The sequence below is a fragment of the Zootoca vivipara genome, chromosome 2 (assembly GCF_963506605.1).
Source record: "Zootoca vivipara chromosome 2, rZooViv1.1, whole genome shotgun sequence".
NCBI lineage: Eukaryota > Metazoa > Chordata > Lepidosauria > Squamata > Lacertidae > Zootoca > Zootoca vivipara.
In genome coordinates this window covers 8,687,563-8,706,076 of record NC_083277.1, presented here as the reverse complement: position 1 = coordinate 8,706,076, position 18,514 = coordinate 8,687,563, and the positions used below count along the sequence as shown (strand labels likewise).

The following is an 18,514-nucleotide window of genomic DNA, read 5'->3' as shown; positions in this document are numbered from 1 at the left end:
GCATCACGTGGGTAGGTTCTTTTTCTATTCATTTATTACTTTTCATTGGCAATGACCAATCTTTGATTTAAAAAATTGCGGTGTTTTTTTACATATTTGTAAAAAACATATATATAAAGCTTTGGGGTTTCCTTTTTTTAAAAAAGCTCAGCTATCAGGGTGTTTGCAACCCTAAGGTCGGGGGGGGGCAGCCTATGGCTGTTTTGTTGGGTTGACTGCAGTGAACAAATTAGAGTTAATAATAATTAAAAGGGTAAAGGCCCCCTGGATAGTTAAGTCCAGAATGGATATAATATAAGTACCGTAACATTGCGAGGGATGCGGGTGGCGCTGTGGGTTAATCAGAAGGTCGGCAGATCAAATCCCTGTGACGGGGTGAACTCCCGTTGCCCGGTCCCAGCTCCTGCCAACCTAGCAGTTCGAAAGCACGTCAAAGTGCAAGTAGATCAATAGGTACCGCTACAGCAGGAAGGTAAACGCCATTTCCGTGTGCTGCTCTGGTTCGCCGGAAGTGGCTGAGTCATGTTGGCCACATGACGCGGAAGCTATACGTCGGCTCCCTCGGCCAATAACGCGAGATGAGCGCCGCAACCCCAGAGTCGTCCACGACTGGACCTAACGGTCAGGGGTCCCTTTACCTTTAAGTAACATTGCAGCTTTGTAAAGGAATTAAAAAAACACCATGGGAGGGTGGATGGGAAGTCAATGGATATGAGAAATTATTCATGCTTGTATTTTAAAAGAATTTGTAATATTTGAAAATTAAATAATTCAAAAAAATATAAAACAGAGATTGGAGAGCAGCCATAGCTCACTGGCATAGCAGATATTCCAGGTCCAATTCATGATTTATCTAAGAGAGGCTGGGAAAAGACCCTCGTCTAATACCAGGGAGCATTGCTAGTCCAGAGTGGCAATTCGGTGTAGTGGTTAGAGATCTGTGCTGAGACCTGGGAGGCTGGGGTTCAAATGCCCACCTGGCTGTGAAGCCCACTGGGTGACCTTGGGCCGGTCACTGTCTCTCAGCCTGGCCTACCTCACAGGGTTTTTGTGAGGAAGAAATGGGGAGATGGGTAACCATGCAAACTACCTTGAGCTCCTGGCAGGATCAGTGGGGTATGAATGTAAGGAAGTAAAATACACGCAAGCCGTGGGATACATTCAAGCCACACAGAAACCAGAGGTATATTTACATGCACACACCACTCCATCCAAGCAGGTCAGGGGAATAATCGATGGCATATTCTACCCAGGCAAAAGCACCTGACTCAGAGATGGGCTGAAACACCCTAGGGAGATGGGGCTGGCATGGGTGGGTGCGGGAGGCAGAGTCCAGCTAGATCCCCATTTGGCCCCTGGATCTGAGATTTCCACACACCCCATCGCCATGATATACAGGACATTTTGGAGCATTTAAAATATTCAGGGGGATACTCTCATTGCAGACTTTTTTATTTTTTAAATAAGGGATTATAATGTTATCTGATTTTTTTCTTAATGTCCAGAGTTTCAATTAAAAATATGTACAATCTACCAGCAAGCTTTCATTTCATTTCAGGTCAATTATTTTTATAAGCTTTATACAATTAAATACCATTTTGCTTAAGTGGTTTCCTGCACTCCATTATTTGTTCATATTTATCATTACTATTACTGCGCTTCATATTCATATTTATCTCTGGTTACGATTGCATTTTACAAAATTTTACATTTTACCATTTCATTTCAAAGCTTTCAGTGAGGAATAAACAAGTGAAAGAGTTTCCTTCTTCGGCTCTCGAGAATCTCCCCTTCCTCCCCGATGCAAACTTATTACTGCAATGTGGAAAGCCAGAAAGGATTATTTCTCCCGCCGCCCTTTCCTGCCCCCCGCCCCCTCACCGGCATTCACGTGTTGCAGGGTTCAGACGGTGCCCTCTCACCCGTGTAAAGCTGCTTCCGAAGCGCGCCTCTGCCTGCAAAGACTCCTTCCTGCTCGGACCTTCAGCCTCCCCTGAAAAACCTCTTTGCACCCCAGAGATAGCGATGGCCGGACGCCTCCTGCAAAAGACCCACAAAAAAGGGAACTGGCCAGAGGAAACAGGCAGCCTGGGATGTCCTAGACCTAGTCCTTCGCTTTTCCCCTTTTCCCAGGAGCAAAGGATTCTGGGATTTGTAGTCTGTTCCTCTGTGAGGGGAAAAACGTTCCTTTGGGCTGTGGGGAAGGGTGCTCATTTATTTTTATTTTTCCTTTCTATTTACTCACTTACTGGCACACAAATAAAGCATTGGTGCAAAAAGAATGAGAAGACGAAACAAATCTGCATGTCAACCTGGTTGGATTCTAGAGTTGGAAGGGACCCGGAGGGTCATCCAGTCCAACCCCCGGCAACACAGGGCTCTTTTGCCTCACGTGGGGCTCAAACCCGTGACCCCGAGATTAAGCGTCTCATGCCCCCATCTAAACCAAAAGTACTGATCAGGGAGCGACCTGTGGCTGTTGGCGGCCTCTCAAGCTGACCCACCTCACAGGGTTGTTGTGATGGTAGCTAGGAAAGCGGAGAGCACCAGAGGCCGCCAGGAGTCCTTTGGAGAAAAGGCAATATAGGAAAAATGCAGCTGGGCTCCTAAACTGGTGTCCTGCCTTCTGGCTAAGGCTCACCCAACACATTTTTAACAGTGGGGATTAAAATAAGAGTATTTTGGCTGCAACTGCAGCTGGCCTAACACTGCTTTCTCTGCAATCCCCTCTCAGTTCGCAAGAGAGCAGGAGGCGAAAGAGGGAGATGCTGGGCAACCCCGCTCACTTCCAGTGTAAAACTGCCTTAAGCCCAGATGTCACCAGAATTGGGCACTTTTCAAAACCAAGGAGATCTTACTCGTTTGTTTATTTATTTACTGAAAGTTGTCCACCACTGGACCATTGGAAAAACAAACCATCCTCAAAGCAGAATGGTAAAAATATCAGTAAAAGGAATACCAGGAGCAAAATGGAAAATGTACATTTACTTTATGATGCTTTCAAATTCGAACTTCAACGTACTTAGTATTTTGTACTCTTACTCATTAGTTTTTTATTCCTTTCCTTTAATTTTTTGTTTTGTTTTTCTTACTTAGCTTGCATAAAGTGAGATTGCATCAGGCTGAATTCACAACAGAGTTTTTTGTATGCACTACTTTGATTTTCAAGAAATGAAATTTTTAAAAGGGGGAAGGAAGTGGGGTTTTTCACATTCCAAGGATTTGTGGGAGGTTTTTTGTCCTTCATGATAAAAAATGTTATGTTTCAGAGCTGAGGAGCGAAGGGAATAGTTTGCTCATGGCTAAAAACATTTTTTAATTCTCCACCTCAATTTACTCTTTGGTGGCGACGAAGGAACAGGAAGAAGCTTTTATTAATTTAAGCAAAGCAGGAGAAGCCAAATAAGCAGTCCAACTTAAAAAAAATTCAAAAAGTACATAATTATATGTGCACTAAACATGGTGAGACATAAAAAAGAGAAATAGAAACCATGTAAGAGGTGGAAATAAAGAGGGGAGGGGTGGAAACCCAGACCTTAACGTATTACAGTATTTGTAAAAATGGATCCAAAATATCATTGAATTTGTCCATTGAAAGTCTGGATTTATATGCAAGTTGTGTATATGTTGCGAGTTTGTAGAATCCTCCAATCCAATCATAGAAGGGAGCTGCATTTTAATTTTTCCAATTCATCAGTATCAGTCATTTTGCTGCGGTCAGGCCACGGAGAGTCCAGTTGTAGCGTGCTTTTATATAATAATAATAATAATAATAATAATAATAATAATAATAATAATAATAATATTTATACCCCGCCCATCTGGCCAGGTTCCCCCAGCCACTCTGGGCGGCTTCCAACAAAACACTAAAATACAGAAATCCATCAATCATTAAAAGCTTCCCTAAGCAGGGCTGCCTTGAGATGCCTTCTAAAGGTCTGGTCATTGTTGTTCTCTTTGACCTCTAGTGGGAGGGCATTCCACAGGGTGGGTGCCACTACTGAGAAGGCCCTCTGCCTGGTTCCCTGTAACTTGGCTTCTCGTAGCGAGGGAACCGCCAGAAGGCCCTCAGCGCTGGACCTCAGTGTCCGGGCAGAACGATGGGGGTGGAGACGCTCCTTCAGGTATACCGGACCGAGGCCGTTTAGGGCTTTAAAGGTCAACACCAACACTTTGAATTGTGCTCGGAAACGTACTGGGAGCCAATGTAGGTCTTTCAGGACCGGTGTTATGTGGTCTTGGCGGCCGCTCCCAGTCACCAGTCTAGCTGCCGCATTCTGGGTTAGTTGTAGTTTCCGGGTTACCTTCAAAGGTAGCCCCACGTAGAGCGCATTGCAGTAGTCCAAGCGAGAGATAACTAGAGCATGCACCACTCTGGAGAGACAGTCAGTGGGCAGGTAGGGACTCAGCCTGCGTACCAGATGGAGCTGATAAACAGCTGCCCTGGACACAGAATTGACCTGTGCCTCCATGGACAGCTGTGAGTCTAAAATGACCCCCAGGCTGCGCACCTGGACTTTCAGGGGCACAGTTACCCCATTCAGGACCAGGGAGTCCTCCACACCCGCCCGCCTCCTGTCCCCCACAAACAGTCTTCTGTCTTGTCAGGATTCAATCTCAATCTGTTAGCCGCCATCCATCCTCCAGCCGCCTCCAGGCACTCACACAGGACCTTCACCGCCTTCACTGGTTCTGATTTAAAAGAGAGGTAGAGCTGGGTATCTGAACACCCAGCCCAAACCCCCTGATGATATCTCCCAGCGGCTGCATATAGATGTTAAAAAGCTTGGGGAGAGGACAGAACCCTGAGGCACCCCACAAGTGAGAGCCCAGGGGTCTGAACACTCATCCCCCACCACCACTTTCTGAACACGGCCCAGGAGGAAGGAGCAGAACCATTGTATGACAGTGCCCCCAGCTCCCAAGCCCTCTAGACGGTCCAGAAGGATGTTATGGTCGATGGTGTCAAAAGCCGCTGATAGCCCGCCGGAGATCATCGACCAGTGCGACCAAGGCAGTTTCAGTCCCATGATGAGGTCTGAATCCTGACTGGAAGGGATCCAAATGATCCGCTTCTTCCAGGCGTGCCTGGAGTTGTTCGGCAACCACTCGCTCAATCACTAGGCAGAGGGCCTTCTCGGTGGTGGCGCCTGCCCTGTGGAACGCCCTCCCAACAGATGTCAAAGAGGAAAACAACTACCAGACTTTTAGAAGACATCTGAAGGCAGCCCTGTTCAGGGAGGCTTTTAATGTTTAATAGATTATTGTGTTTTAATTTTTTGTTGGAAGCCGCCCAGAGTGGCTGGGGAAACCCAGCCAGATGGGCGGGGTATAAATAATAAATTATTATTATTAAATTATTATTACCTTACCCAAGAATGGAAGATTTGAGACTGGGCGATAGTTGGCCATATTGGCCGGATCTAAAGATGGCTTTTTCAGAAGCAGTTTAATAACCGCCTCTTTCAGCGGGTCTGGGAAGGCTCCCTCATGGAGAGAAGCATTCACCAACCCGCGAAGCCCATCGCCCAGCCCTTCTGGGCTAGCTTTTATAAGCCAGGATGGGCAAGGATCAAGGAGACAGGTGGTTGGTTTCACTCGTCCAAGCAGCCTGTCCACATCCTCGGAGGTAACAGATTGAAATTGATCCCACACAACTTGACTAGACAGAACTCTAGCACTCCCCCGCCCCGGCCCTGCTCCCACGGTGGAGTCTACCTCTTCCCGAATCTGAGCGACTTTATCTGCAAAAAACTTTGCAAAATCATTGCAGGAGATCATGTGGCCCGTACTGGGCCCGGATGGAGCAGGTGGTTCTGCTAAATTGTGAGCCACCTGGAAGAGTCACCTCTTTTGAAAGGTTCCATGTGCTGGGTATATAATTGAAGACGATATTTTGCTCAGTAAATGTAAGGTTGTTCTGTATAGTTCTACTGATAATTTTATAGGACAATAAAGGTAAAGGTAAAGAAGCCCCTGACCATTAGGTCCAGTCATGGACGACTGGGGATGCGGCACTCATCTCGCTTTACTTGCCAAGGGAGCAGGCATACAGCTTCCGGGTCATGTGGCCTTGGAAGGTCCACACAAGCAGCAAACCATTTCCCACACACTCCAGACACTTGACTTGTATTTCCTTTGTGGAATCGCCAATGTTCATAAAAGATTCATTTCTTTACCAAGCATTTCCCACTCCTGATATCTATACGTCCTTTTTGGATGGCCACTCTTGTGTTCCACGAGGGCTGACCACTGACAAAAACATTCCCCACACTCCCAACATTTATATGCTCTTTATTCCACATGGAGTCTAAGGTTTCTCTCCTGTGTGGATCCTCTGATGGATAACAAAGTATGACTTCTTAGAAAATGATTTCTCACACTCCAAGCATTTATAGGGTTTATCTCCTGTATGTATTCTCTGGTGACCCTTAAGGCTTTGTGCTGAAGTAAATGACATCCCACAGTCTAAATATTTATGGAGCTTTTCTCCTGTGTGGACTCTCCTATGAACAAGAAGATGTGATGAAGTAGAAAAACATTTCCCACACTCTCCACACTCATATGGCCTCACTCCTGTGTGGATCCTCTGATGGATCACAAGGTTGTCTTTCCTTGGAAAACATTTGCCACACTCCAAGCATTTGTGGGGTTTCTCTCCTGTGTGGATTCTCTGGTGCATCCTAAGGCCTTGTGCTATAGTAAATGACATTCCACAGTCTAAACATTTATGTGGCTTTTCTCCCGTGTGGACTCTCCTATGAATATTAAGGCCAAATGAAGTAGAAAAACATTTCCCACACTCTCCACATTCATATGGCTTCACCCCCGTGTGGATTCTCTGGTGTACATGAAGGTATGATTTGTTGGCAAAACATTTTTCACACTCCATGCATTTGTAGGGTTTCTCCCCAGTGTGGATTTTTTCATGCGCCTTGAGGTGCTGCTTCTGGGAAAAGCATTTTCCACACTCCATGCATTTGTAGGGTTTCTCCCCAGTGTGGATTCTCTGGTGGATTGAAAGTTGTGCTGGTACAATAAAACTTTTCCCACACTCCGCACATTTATGGGGCCTCTCTCCGCTGTGAACAGTCTTATGTCTCAGAAGGTCAGCGTTCTCATGAAAACATTTTCCACACTCTCTACATTCATAGGGTTTCTCTCCTGTGTGGATTCTCTGGTGTCGCATGAGACTTCCTTTTGTGGGGAAACATTTTCCACACTCCTGGCACTTATGGGGCCGTTCTCCTGTGTGGGTTCTCTGATGGACTACAAGTGAGGAACGCTGAGTAAACCTTCTTCCACATTCCAAGCACTTATACCGTTTCTCCCCTGTGTGAACCAAACGATGGCTCCAAAGCTGTGCATTTTGAGGAAAACATTTCCCACACTCCCAGCATTCATAGGGCTTCTCTCCTGTATGAAGCCTCTGATGGATTACAAGGCCTGACTTATGAGCAAATGATTTCCCACACTCCGGGCATTTATAGGGTTTTTCTCCACTGTGGGTTCGCTGATGGCTAACAAGTTGTGACCTAACAGAAAAGCACAACTCGCACACACTGCATTTGTGGGGCTTCTCTCCTGTGTGGACTTTACGGTGTTTGCGAAGCTGTGATCTCTTGGGGAACCCGTTCCTACTCTCGCCATATTTACGGGGTTTCTCTCCTCTGTGGCCTCTTTCATGTTTCACAAAATCTGAGAGTTGGGAAAAACCTTCCCCACACTCCAAGCAGCGATATGAGATATCTCCTCCTGCATGGATGTTCCGGTGGATCAGAACGATGGGCTGATGGGCAAGAACCTTACTGAACTCTGAAGACATAGGGGTTTCCGAATGGCTCGCAAGCTCCAAACTCTGACCCAAACATTCCCCACTCTCAGAGTTTTCCTGGATCTTCTCCCCTGTATGGATTCTCTGGTGTCTAGCAAGAGCCAATCTGAAGGCAAAGCATCGGCCACACTCTGGGCAGAAATTTTTCCTCCTCGAGTTTCCTGCTGAGAGAGTGAACAAAGCGGAATCAGGGTTTGAAGAGAAGTAACCTCAGAATCCAACCTGAGATGGTTGGACCAGATGATGAATGAGAGACGGGAGTCGTACCACTTCTCTCCCCGCCTCCCACTGCATATGGTATAACCAGTGGAAGAGATATTCTTGTTGAGCTTCTTTTTAAATGAAGTAACAGAGAACATTTTTCTTGCCAATTCTCAGCAAGGGAGGAGAAACTGTGAACGGACTCATCATCCCACCCAAACCGACTCACCTGAGCTGGTGTCCGAAATGGCAGCCCCTGTTCCGTCTGAGATCTGATATTGTGGAGGCCTGGGCTCTGCCTCTTGCTCTGCACTGGGGACGAGGCTCGTCTTGGGAAGCAGCAGGGCTATGCGGGAAAGAAGTGAGAAGGAAGAAGAGGAAGAGGAAGTAAGGAGAAGGAAGCATCCTGCCTCATGGCCCAAACTATCCCCAACGGCTGCTCATCCAAAGCTCCCTCAAACATTTCCGGAGAAGGAGAACCCATAACGAAAAAGCTCCTTGGGTTATGGGGCTGGGTTTTTGTGGGGGGCAAGGTGGTCCTTCTCTGTGTGCTAGAAGGAGAAGGGAGGACGTCTGAAGACGTCTGTGGGGTGGGGGGTCCAGACTTCACTGCCAGGACCCCGGGGAAGGAACATGGTTGGCGCTTCCAGACTGTTGCTGTTACGCCGGTGGGAGTCCATCACGTGCAAAATAATTTTACACAGCTAAAGTGCAGCACAGTGTTAAAGTGCGAGACTAGAAACTGGGAAACCTGGGTTAAAATCCCGCCTCAGCCGTTAAACTCATCGGGAAATATTGGTCCAGTCATTTCCTCTGAGGGCTAGCCTACCTCACATTGATGATGATGATGATATTATTATTATTATTATTATTATTATTATTATTATTATTATTATTATTATTATCATTATTCCCGGCCCATCCGACATCTTTAATTTTGGACAGAATCCTACCTTACACCCACACACAAGTCTCTACACCTATGCTAGCTTAATACTAATAATACTTTCTTATTAGTACCCCACCCATCTGACTGGGTTTCCCCATCCACTCTTTGCAACTTCCAGCACATATAAAAGCATAATAGAATGTCAAAAATAAAAACTTCCTGATACAGGGCTGTATTCAAACGTCTTGTAAAGGTTATACAGTTATTTATTTCCTTGACATCTGGTGGAAAGGCGTTGCACAGAGAGGGCGCCACTACCAAGAAGGCTCCCTCTGCCTAGTTCCTTGTAACTTCGCTTCTTGTGGTGAGGGAATCGTCAGAAGACCCTTGCAGAAGGTGGGCCTCAGGGTCCGGGCTGAATGATTGGGTTGGAGACGCTTCTTCAGGTATACTGGGCCAAGGCTGTCTAGGGCTTGTTGTGGGGATTAAATGAGGGGGAGACCTGTGTGCCCCACCTTGAGCTCCTTGGAGGGGGGAAAGGTGGAATCAAAATGCACGGCATTTGCAGCTCTCGTGCACCAAACCTACTCCCTAAATACGCTTCCTCCCCAAAAGCAACATGACAAGAAAATGTCCTGGAAGGACTGCTTCAGACTCTGGCAACGAGGAAGGAGGCTCCTTACCCAGAGAGACCACGTTCCCCTCATTCTCCAGCATGGCCTCCCTTGCTCTTCGGCCAATGTCCAGCAGGGATGGCCCTTTCTACCCTGGAGAAATAAACAGCCCCGTCCACAAAGGTTAGCGGTCTCTGTAATGACAAAACACCCTCAGCAAAAACCTCAGGAACGCCTTTAGTGGGAATCTTTGTTTTTATTCAAGATTTTCTTGGGTTATCAAAAAAGTGCATATATCGTCTCAGATCATAAAAGTCCTTTCTTCAGATCATTTAAATTCAATGTGAGACTTTAATGCCCTATACCGGGGCTTTCCAAACAGTGTGTCGTGACGCGTTAGTGTGTCAGCTGCAGTGTGTGTAGGTGTGTCTTGTGAATGCTCCCCACTAGGGCTAGAAAGGGGTTAGTTTAAAATCTGGTTTGCTAGGGAAACTGAAATACTGCATCGCGAAATGATGCAAAACTGAATTGCTGTTCTGCAAAATGATGCATGTCTAAAAGGTGTGTCACCAACATGAAAAGTTTGGAAAGTTCTGCTGCATGCAGGATAAGGTTGGGGGGAGGGAGAGAAGGGGGATAGTTGACTTTCATTCTTTTACATAGTGGATGTGGAAGGTTTTTGTTTCAGCGTCACATGGATAGGTAATTTTTCTATTCATCGATTAGTTTTCATTGGCACTGACAAACCTTTGAGAAACAATTGGGATTTGTTTTTTTTTAAAAAAAACTCAGCTTTTGGGGGGGTTGTGTTTTTTACTTTTTGCAACCCTAAGGTCGGGGGGCCCAGCCTGTGGCTGTTTCCTGGGGTTGACCGCAGTGAGTTTTTGGGGGTCAGTTTAGCCATGTCAATTTGGTCTTCCCCATAGATGCCTGCAACCTGATTCTGTTCACGGGAGATGACGGGGACTGAGCTCAGGAAGCTCTGCCTTGAAGGGATGGATCCTGCCCTTCAGCTATGGCCGTTCCCGTCTCGGTGTCACACATTTAAGGCAGCTTCATAGGTTGCAAGAGTTAGCTGGAGAGGACCCAGAGTTAGAGAACAAAATGAGAAAATAAGATTCTTGAAGAATGAAACTATTTTGTGGAATTCTTGAAAAATAATAATATCATGGTTATGTTAAATCGTACGCAGGATTTGGAGTATAGCAGCAGATGAGAATTTGCAGTTAAACAGATTAGAGTTAATATTAATTTAAAAAGGTAAAGGACCCTGGATGGTTAAGTCGAGAAGGGATATAACATTGCAGCTTTGTAAAGGAATAAAAAAACACCATGGGAGGGTGGATGGGAAGTCAACAGATATGAGAATGGATAGGAGATATTAGTTACAACTGTATTTTAAAAGAATTAGTAATATTTGAAAATTAAAAACATTTAAAAGAGATTGGAGAGCAGCTATAGCTCACTGGCAGCAGATATTCCCAAATCCAATTCGTGATCTATCTAAGAGAGGCTGGGAAAATAACCCCATCTAATACCAGGGAGAACTGCTAGTCCAGAGTGGCAATTTGGTGTAGTGGTTAGAGCTCTGTGCTGAGACCTGGGAGGCCAGGGTTCAAATGCCCACCTGGTTGTGAAGCCCACTGGGTGACCTTGGGCCGGTCACTGTCTCTCACGCTGGCCTCTCTCACAGGGTTGCTATGAGGAAGAAATGGGGAGATGGGGAACCATGCACACTACCTTGAGCTCCTGGCAGGATCAGTGTGGTATGAATGTAAGGAAGTAAAATACACGCAAGCCGTGGGATACATTCAAGCCACACAGAAACCAGAGGTATATTTACATGCACACACCACTCCATCCAAGCAGGTCAGGGGAATAATCGAGCCAGGCAAAAGCACCTGACTCAGAGATGGGCTGAAACACCCTAGGGAGATGGGGCTGGCATGGGTGGGTGGGGGGTGCAGAGTCCAGCCATTGGGCCCCTGGAACTGAGATTTCCACACACCCCATCACCATGATATACAGGACATCTTGGAGCACTTTAGAATATTCGGGTGGATATTCCAATTGCAGCCTTTTTTCTTTTTTAAAAAAGGGATTATAATGTTATCTGGTTTTCTCTTAATGTCCAAAGTTTTTAATTAAAAATATGCACGATCTACCAGCAAGCTTTCATTTCATTTTTTCTAATTTATTTTCATAAGCTTTATAAAAAGTAATACCATTTTGCTTAAGTGGTTTCCTGCACTCCATTCTTTTTTAAAAACTTTTTTAAATATATATTTTTTATTAGTTTTCTACACATTCTTGGTGTGTATTCATCACCTACTATTTCTGCGTTTCATATTTATCTCTGGTTACCATTGCATTTTACAAAATTTTATTTTTTACCATTTCATTTCAAAGCTTTCAAAGAGGAATAAACAAGTGAAAGAGTTCCCTTCTTCTGCTCTCGCGAATCTCCTCTTTCTCCCCGATGCAACGTGCAAACTTATTCGTGCAATGGGAAAAGCCACAATGGCTTGTTTCTCCCGCCACCCTTTCCTGCCCCGCCCCCTCACCGGCATTCACGTGTTGCAGGGTTCAGACGGTGCCCTCTCACCCGTGGAGAGCTGCTTCCGAAGGGCGCCTCTGCCTGCAAAGACTCGTTCCTGCTCGGACCTTCAGCGTCACCTCTTTGCACCCCAGAGATCGCGATGGCCGGACGCCTCCTGCAAAAGACCCACACAAATGGGGAATGGCCAGAGGAAACAAGCACCTCTTGAGATGTCCTGCCCCTTCGCTTCTTTTTTTCTAGACCCAAAGGATTCTGGGAGGTGTAGTCTTTTCCTCCCTGGGAAGAAAAAAATATGCCTTTGGCTCTGGGGAAGGGTGCTCATTTATTTTTATTTTTCCATTCTATTTACTCACTTACTGGCACACCAGTAAAGCATTTGTGCCCAGCAAAAAGAATAAGAAGGCGAAGCAAACCTCTATGTCAACGTGGGCACTTTTCAAAACCAAGGAGATCTTATCTTACTCGTTTATTTACTGAAAGTTGTCCGCCGTTGGACCATTCAAAAAACAAACCAACCTCAAAGCAGAATGGTAAAAATATCAGTAAAAGGAATACCAGGAGCAAAATGGAAAATGTACATTTACTTTATGATGCTTTGAAATTCAAACTTCAGCATACTTAGTATGTTAGTAGTCATACTCAAGTAGTCATACTCATTAGTTTTTTATTCCCTTCCTTTAATGTTTTGTTTTGATTTTCTTACTTATCTTGCATAAAGTGAGATTGCATCAGGCTGAATTCACCGACAGTGTTTTTCTGACTTGGGAGTTTTTTGTATGCACTACTGTACTTTGCTTTTCAATAAATGAATTTTTTGACGGGGGAGGAAGTAGGATTTTTCACATTCCAAGGATTTTGGGGAGGCTTTTTTTGTCCTCCATGATAACAAAATGTTATGTTTCAGAGTTGAGGAGCGAAGGGAATATCTTGCTCATGGCTTAAAACATTTTTGAATTCTCCACTTCAATGTGCTCTTTGGTGGCGACGAAGGAACAGGAAAAAACTTTTATTAATTTATTAATTTAAGCAAAGCAGTCTAACTTAAAAAATAACTTTATTGAAAGTTCAGAATGTCCATAATTATATGTGCATCAGAAATACAATACTCATCATGAAATGAAAGGAGGTCCAAATATATGTTTGTTTTTCTTTTTCTGTTGTTTGTTTGTTTTTTAGGATAAAATAAGAGATAGTAGAAGAATAAAATAAGTATTGTTTGTTAACAAATGGAGTATTACTTGTATACATTTGTTGCTCTGTTTATAAGATGTATACTCACATTTACTCAAAGAGGATGTATACCAGGCACCCCCAAACTTCAGCCCTCCAGATGTTTTGGACTACAGTTCCGATCATCCCTGACCACTGGTCCTGTTAGCTAGGGATCATGGGAGTTGTAGGCCAAAACATCTGGAGGGCCGCAGTTTGGGGATGCCTGATGTATACTATAGTTGCTGTATACAATTGTTAATAAAAATGCAAAACGGGAAAAAATTAAATTAAAACAAAGAAAGTTCAAAAAGTACATAATTATATGTGCACTAAACATGGTGAGACGTAAATAAGAGAGAGAAAGAGAAAGAGAAACCGTGTAAGAAGGGGGAAATGAAGGGGGGGGGAACCCCAAACTGTATATTTTAAAAGGTTGTTATTGTATTTCACCAGACCTTAACCCTGGGGTCAGGAAGCTTTTTCAGCCATGGGCCGGTCCACTGTCCCTCAGACCATGTGGTGGGCCAGACTATATATTTTTTTTGGGGGGGGGATGAACGAATTCCTATGCCCCACAAATAAGCCAGAGATGCATTTTAAATAAAAGCGCACATTCTACTCATGTAAAAACACCAGGCCGGTCCCACAAATAACCCAGAGATGCATTTTAAATAAAAGGACACATTCTACTCATGTAAAAACATGCCGATTCCCGGACTGTCCGCGGGCCGGATTGAGAAGGCGATTGGGCCGCATCCGGCCCATGGGCCTTAGGTTGCCTACCCCTGCCTTAACCTATTACAGTATTTGTAAAAATGGATCCAAAATACAGTATCATTGAACTTGTCCATGGAAAGTCTGTCTTTATATGCAAGTTGTTTATATGTTGCGAGTTTGTATAAGTCTCCAATCCAATTATAGAAGGGAGCCACATTTTTATTTTTCCAATTCATGAGTATCAGTATCATACAAGAGTCCACTTGTATGGTCCTTTTGTAAGGTTCCATGTGCTGGGTATATAATTGAAGACGATATTTTGCTCAATAAATGTAAGGTTGTTCTGTACAGTTGATAATTTCAGTTATAGCACCATATGGGACAATGAAAAAACCTATGTTTTAGAGAAGCATTGTCCCTATTGCTTCTCCATTCCGAAGGAAATCAGCCCTGAGTGCTCACTGGAAGGACAGATCGTGAAGCTGAGGCTCCAATACTTTGGCCACCTCATGAGAAGAGAAGAATCCTTGGAAAAGACCCTGATGTTGGGAAAGATTGAGGGCACAAGGAGAAGGGGATGACAGAGGACGAGATGGTTGGACAGTGTTCTCGAAGCTACGAACATGAGTTTGACCAAACTGCGGGAGGCAGTGGAAGATAGGAGTGCCTGGCGTACTCTGGTCCATGGGGTCACGAAGAGTCGGACATGACTAAGCGACTAAACAACAACAACAACAACATCCCTATTGCCTCTCCAACAGTTAGTTACCATCGCCTTCTAAATCCAGCCCATGGACGGTCCGGGAATCAGCGTGTTTTTAATTGAATAGAATGTGTCCTTTTATTTAAAATGCATCTCTGGGTATTTGTGGTGCATAGGAATTTTTTCATTCCCCCCCCCCCCACAAAAAAAGTCCAGCCCACCACATGGTCTGAGGGACAATGGACCGGCCCCCTGCTGAAAAAGTTTGCTGACCCCTGCCTTATGTAGCCCTTTTTTAAAAAAAATCGTAATGGGCTCCAGTATATTCTAAATATTATTCCAACAGTCTAACACCTATGTTCCATACTCATTACTGTAATGAGTAACACTTAAGAAACAAGATCAGAAGGATATTTTGGAGATAACTGCAAAAGTTAAGTTCATGGTTCATCTCATTTGCTGCAGAGACCCTGGGAGCAAGAGATCCTTCCCTTCCCTTGATAGGGCAACATTGATGTCGCTGAGCCCTTATGTACAGTAGAGGCTTCCAAGCATGATCTAATGGCAGGTGGGCTCTTGTAAGTTCTTTTCCCATCCTACCCTATCTCTGCGGTTGGCACAGAACAGTTACTCCCTCTGTTCCCTGCAGTGAGCCAAAGTCTGTCTATGTCTAATTGCCAGTTCCATGGCTGGGTGAAGACAGACCTGTCCACTAGTTGACTCCTTATCAGCCCACTGTCTAGACCTCTGATTGATGCCAAGTTCTCATTACACAGATAGATTTATGGGGAAGCCCTCATTATATGTACAGATAGATATATAAGGATTTAAAGCTATCATTATATAGATCAGGAGACACCGCTTTCTGAAATTATCTGGCAATACACATATTCAAAGCATTTGTATGCTTTCTCTCCTGTGTGGACTCCCTGATGAAGTACCAGTTTGCCTTTTAGGCCAAACATTTCCCACATGCAAAACATTAATGGGGTTTCCCTTTTTTTGTGGATTCTCTGGTGCCTTTGAAGGTCCGAATGAGCAGCAAATGACTTCCCACACTCCAGACATTTGCATTGTATTTCCTTTGTGGAATTGCCAATGTTGATGAAAGTTTCATTTCTTAAAAAAGCATTTTCCAAACTCCTGATATCTATATGTCCTACACAAGGGCTGACCACTGATCAAAACATTCCCCACACTCCCAACATTTATATGCTCTTTATTCGACATGGAGTCTTTGAAGGTTTCCACTCTGTGAAAAACATTTCCCACGCTCTACACATTGGGAAGCTCTTCTCCTGTGTGGACTTTCTGGTGTCTATGAAGATGTGATGACTGAGAAAAACATTTCCCACACTTCAAGCACATGTAAGGTTTCTCTCCTGTGTGGATCCTTTGATGCACATTAAGCTCTGAATTACTAGGAAAGTATTTCTCACACTCCAAGCATTTATAGGGTTTCTCTCCTGTGTGGATCCTCTGATGGATCACAAGGGTGTATTTCCTTGAAAAATATTTCCCACACTCCAAGCATTTGTGGGGTTTCTCTCCTGTGTGGATTCTCTGGTGCACCCTAAGGCTTTGTGCTAAAGTAAATGACATTCCACAGTCTGAACATTTATGTGGTTTTTCTCCTGTGTGGACTGTGTTATGAGAAATGAGATGTGATGAAGTGGAAAAACATTTCCCACACTCTTCACATTCATATGGTCTCACTCCTGTGTGGATTCTCTGGTGTACATGAAGGTGTGATTTGTTAGCAAAACATTTTCCACACTCCATGCATTTGTAGGGTTTCTCCCCAGTGTGGATTCTCTGGTGGTTTGCAAGTTGTGAGGGTACAATAAAACTTTTCCCACATTCCGCACATTTATGGGGCCTCTTTCTGGTGAGAACAGATTGATGCCTCAGAAGCTGATCTTTCAAATAAAAACATTTTCCACACTCCATACACTCATACGGTTTCTCTCCTGTGTGGATTCCCTGGTGTCGCTTGAGATTTTTTTTGGAGGGGAAACATTTTCCACACTCCAGACACTTATGGGGCCTTTCTCCTGTGTGGGTTCTCTGGTGGTTTACAAGGACGGAACGCTGAGTAAACCTTCTTCCACATTCCAAGCACTTATACCGTTTCTCCTCCCTGTGAACCAACCGATGGCTCCAAAGCTGTGAGTTTTGAGGAAAACATTTCCCACACTCCGAGCATTCATAGGGCTTCTCTCCTGTGTGAAGCCTCTGATGGTTCAGAAGACTTACCTTTTGAGCAAATGATTTCCCACACTCTGGGCATTTAAAGGGTTTTTCTCCATTGTGGGTTTGCTGATGGGTAACAAATTGTGACCTAACAGAAAAGCATAGCCCACACACACTGCATTTGTGGGGCTTCACTCCTGTGTGGACTTTACGGTGTTCACGAAGCTGTGATCTCTTGGGGAACCCGTTCCTACTCTCGCCATATTTACGGGGTTTCTCTCCTCTGTGGCCTCCTTCATGTTTCACAAAATCTGAGAGTTGGGAGAAACCTTCCCCACACTCCAAGCAGCGATATGAGTTATCTCCTCCTGCATGGATGTTCCGGTGGATCAGAACGATGGGCTGATGGGCAAGAACCTTCCTGAACTCCGAAGACATAGGGGTTTCCGAATGGCTTGCAAGCTCCAAACTCTGACCAAAACATTCCCCGCTCTCAGAGTTTTCCTGGATCTCCTCCCCTGTGTGGATTCTCTGGTGTTTAGCAAGAGCCAATATGAAGGCAAAGCATCGGCCGCACTCTGGGCAGAAATGTTTCCTCCTCGAGTTTCCTGCTGAGAGAGTGAAGAAAGTGGAATCAGGGTTTGAAGATGGCAGAGAAGTAGCCTATGGTTACCAGACGTCCCCGTTTCCCAGGGACAGTCCCCGGATTTACAAATCAAGCCACTGACAAAATCCATCAATTTAGTAGGAAGTTGAAAAGTGTCCCCAGATGCATTGAAAAAAATCTGGTAACCTTAAAGTAGCCTCAGAATCCAAACTGAGATGGTTGGACTAGATGATGCGTGAGAGACAGAGGTTGTACCACTTCTCTCCCCCCACCCACACACCCACTGCATATGGTATAACCAGTGGAAGAGCTATTTTTATTTTTTTGATGAGAGGGTGCTGAGCAAACTGTCCTTCCACCAACACAGGGGTGGACCTCACACCCTCATACCGGTATATTCCTCCCATATGACTGGGTTTCCCCAGCCATGCTAGGCAGCTTGCAACATATAAAACACAATAAAACATTGAACATATACTATATGCAACAAACCAGCCAATAAATCAATAAAAACAACAAACAGTTTACAGTTATACCCAAATAAAAATAACCACAAACCCCAAGTTTTAACCAATACCAACGCGACAGAAACAAAACAGAGGAACCAAAATCAGAGCCGTTTCAAACCTTTCAGCCAGTTCCCCCCCCCCCAAATGCCCCCTTGGTCCTAAGGCAGCAAGGCTTGCTACCTCCATCTCCCTTGAATACAAGCCAGAACTGGAGGAGGAAGCCTCCCCACTTATTTCAGCTCTAGGTCGTTTTCGAGGCTCAAGAGAAATTCTACTTTTTCGGACGTCCGCCCAAATCCCTTAACAATGATGCTACTGTTGTTGTCTCACTTCCTCCTCTCAGTCCAGGCAGGAATGACCAGAATGAGTGGTGCCCACAGAACATGCTTGAAAGAAAAAACAAAACCCAAATGTGCTCACGGAGCTAGAAAGCTTGGCAATCGCTGTCCTCGCATTTGCCTGTTTGCTCTCATTC

At 44.8% G+C, this 18,514-nt stretch overlaps 2 protein-coding genes across 12 annotated transcripts in view; both read right to left on the bottom strand.

Moving 5' to 3' along the window:
* Positions 1–18,514, bottom strand: part of LOC118081247 (zinc finger protein OZF-like) — a 78,037-nt gene that overhangs the window by 6,589 nt on the left and 52,934 nt on the right. Inside the window, exon 1 of one of the 9 annotated variants that reach the window (XM_060270519.1) lies at positions 1,882–2,373. The exons of 4 other annotated variants lie outside the window; for them this stretch is intronic. Coding sequence is in view for 2 of the 5 variants with exons in the window: in XM_035107629.2 (XP_034963520.1) it covers positions 16,006–17,534 (1,529 nt within the window). In the remaining 3 variants the exon portion in view is untranslated. 4 more of the 9 variants (XM_060270521.1, XM_060270526.1, XM_035107632.2 and 1 more) reach the window with 4 other exon arrangements.
* LOC118081222 (zinc finger protein 260-like) lies at positions 4,277–12,320 on the bottom strand. Of its 3 annotated transcripts, none has more exons than XM_035107575.2 (4): positions 12,103–12,320; positions 9,608–9,691; positions 8,265–8,381; positions 4,277–7,995 (listed from the first exon to the last, which is right to left on the bottom strand). In XM_035107575.2, the coding sequence occupies exons 2-4, from the start codon at positions 9,639–9,641 to the stop codon at positions 6,311–6,313; spliced, it is 1,836 nt and encodes a 611-aa protein (XP_034963466.1). In that variant the 5' UTR covers positions 9,642–9,691; positions 12,103–12,320; the 3' UTR covers positions 4,277–6,310. The 3 variants fall into 3 exon arrangements, with proteins under 3 accessions (XP_034963466.1, XP_034963464.1, XP_034963465.1); XM_035107573.2 differs by having other exon boundaries at positions 5,344–7,998; positions 12,103–12,317; XM_035107574.2 differs by having other exon boundaries at positions 5,344–7,998; positions 12,144–12,317.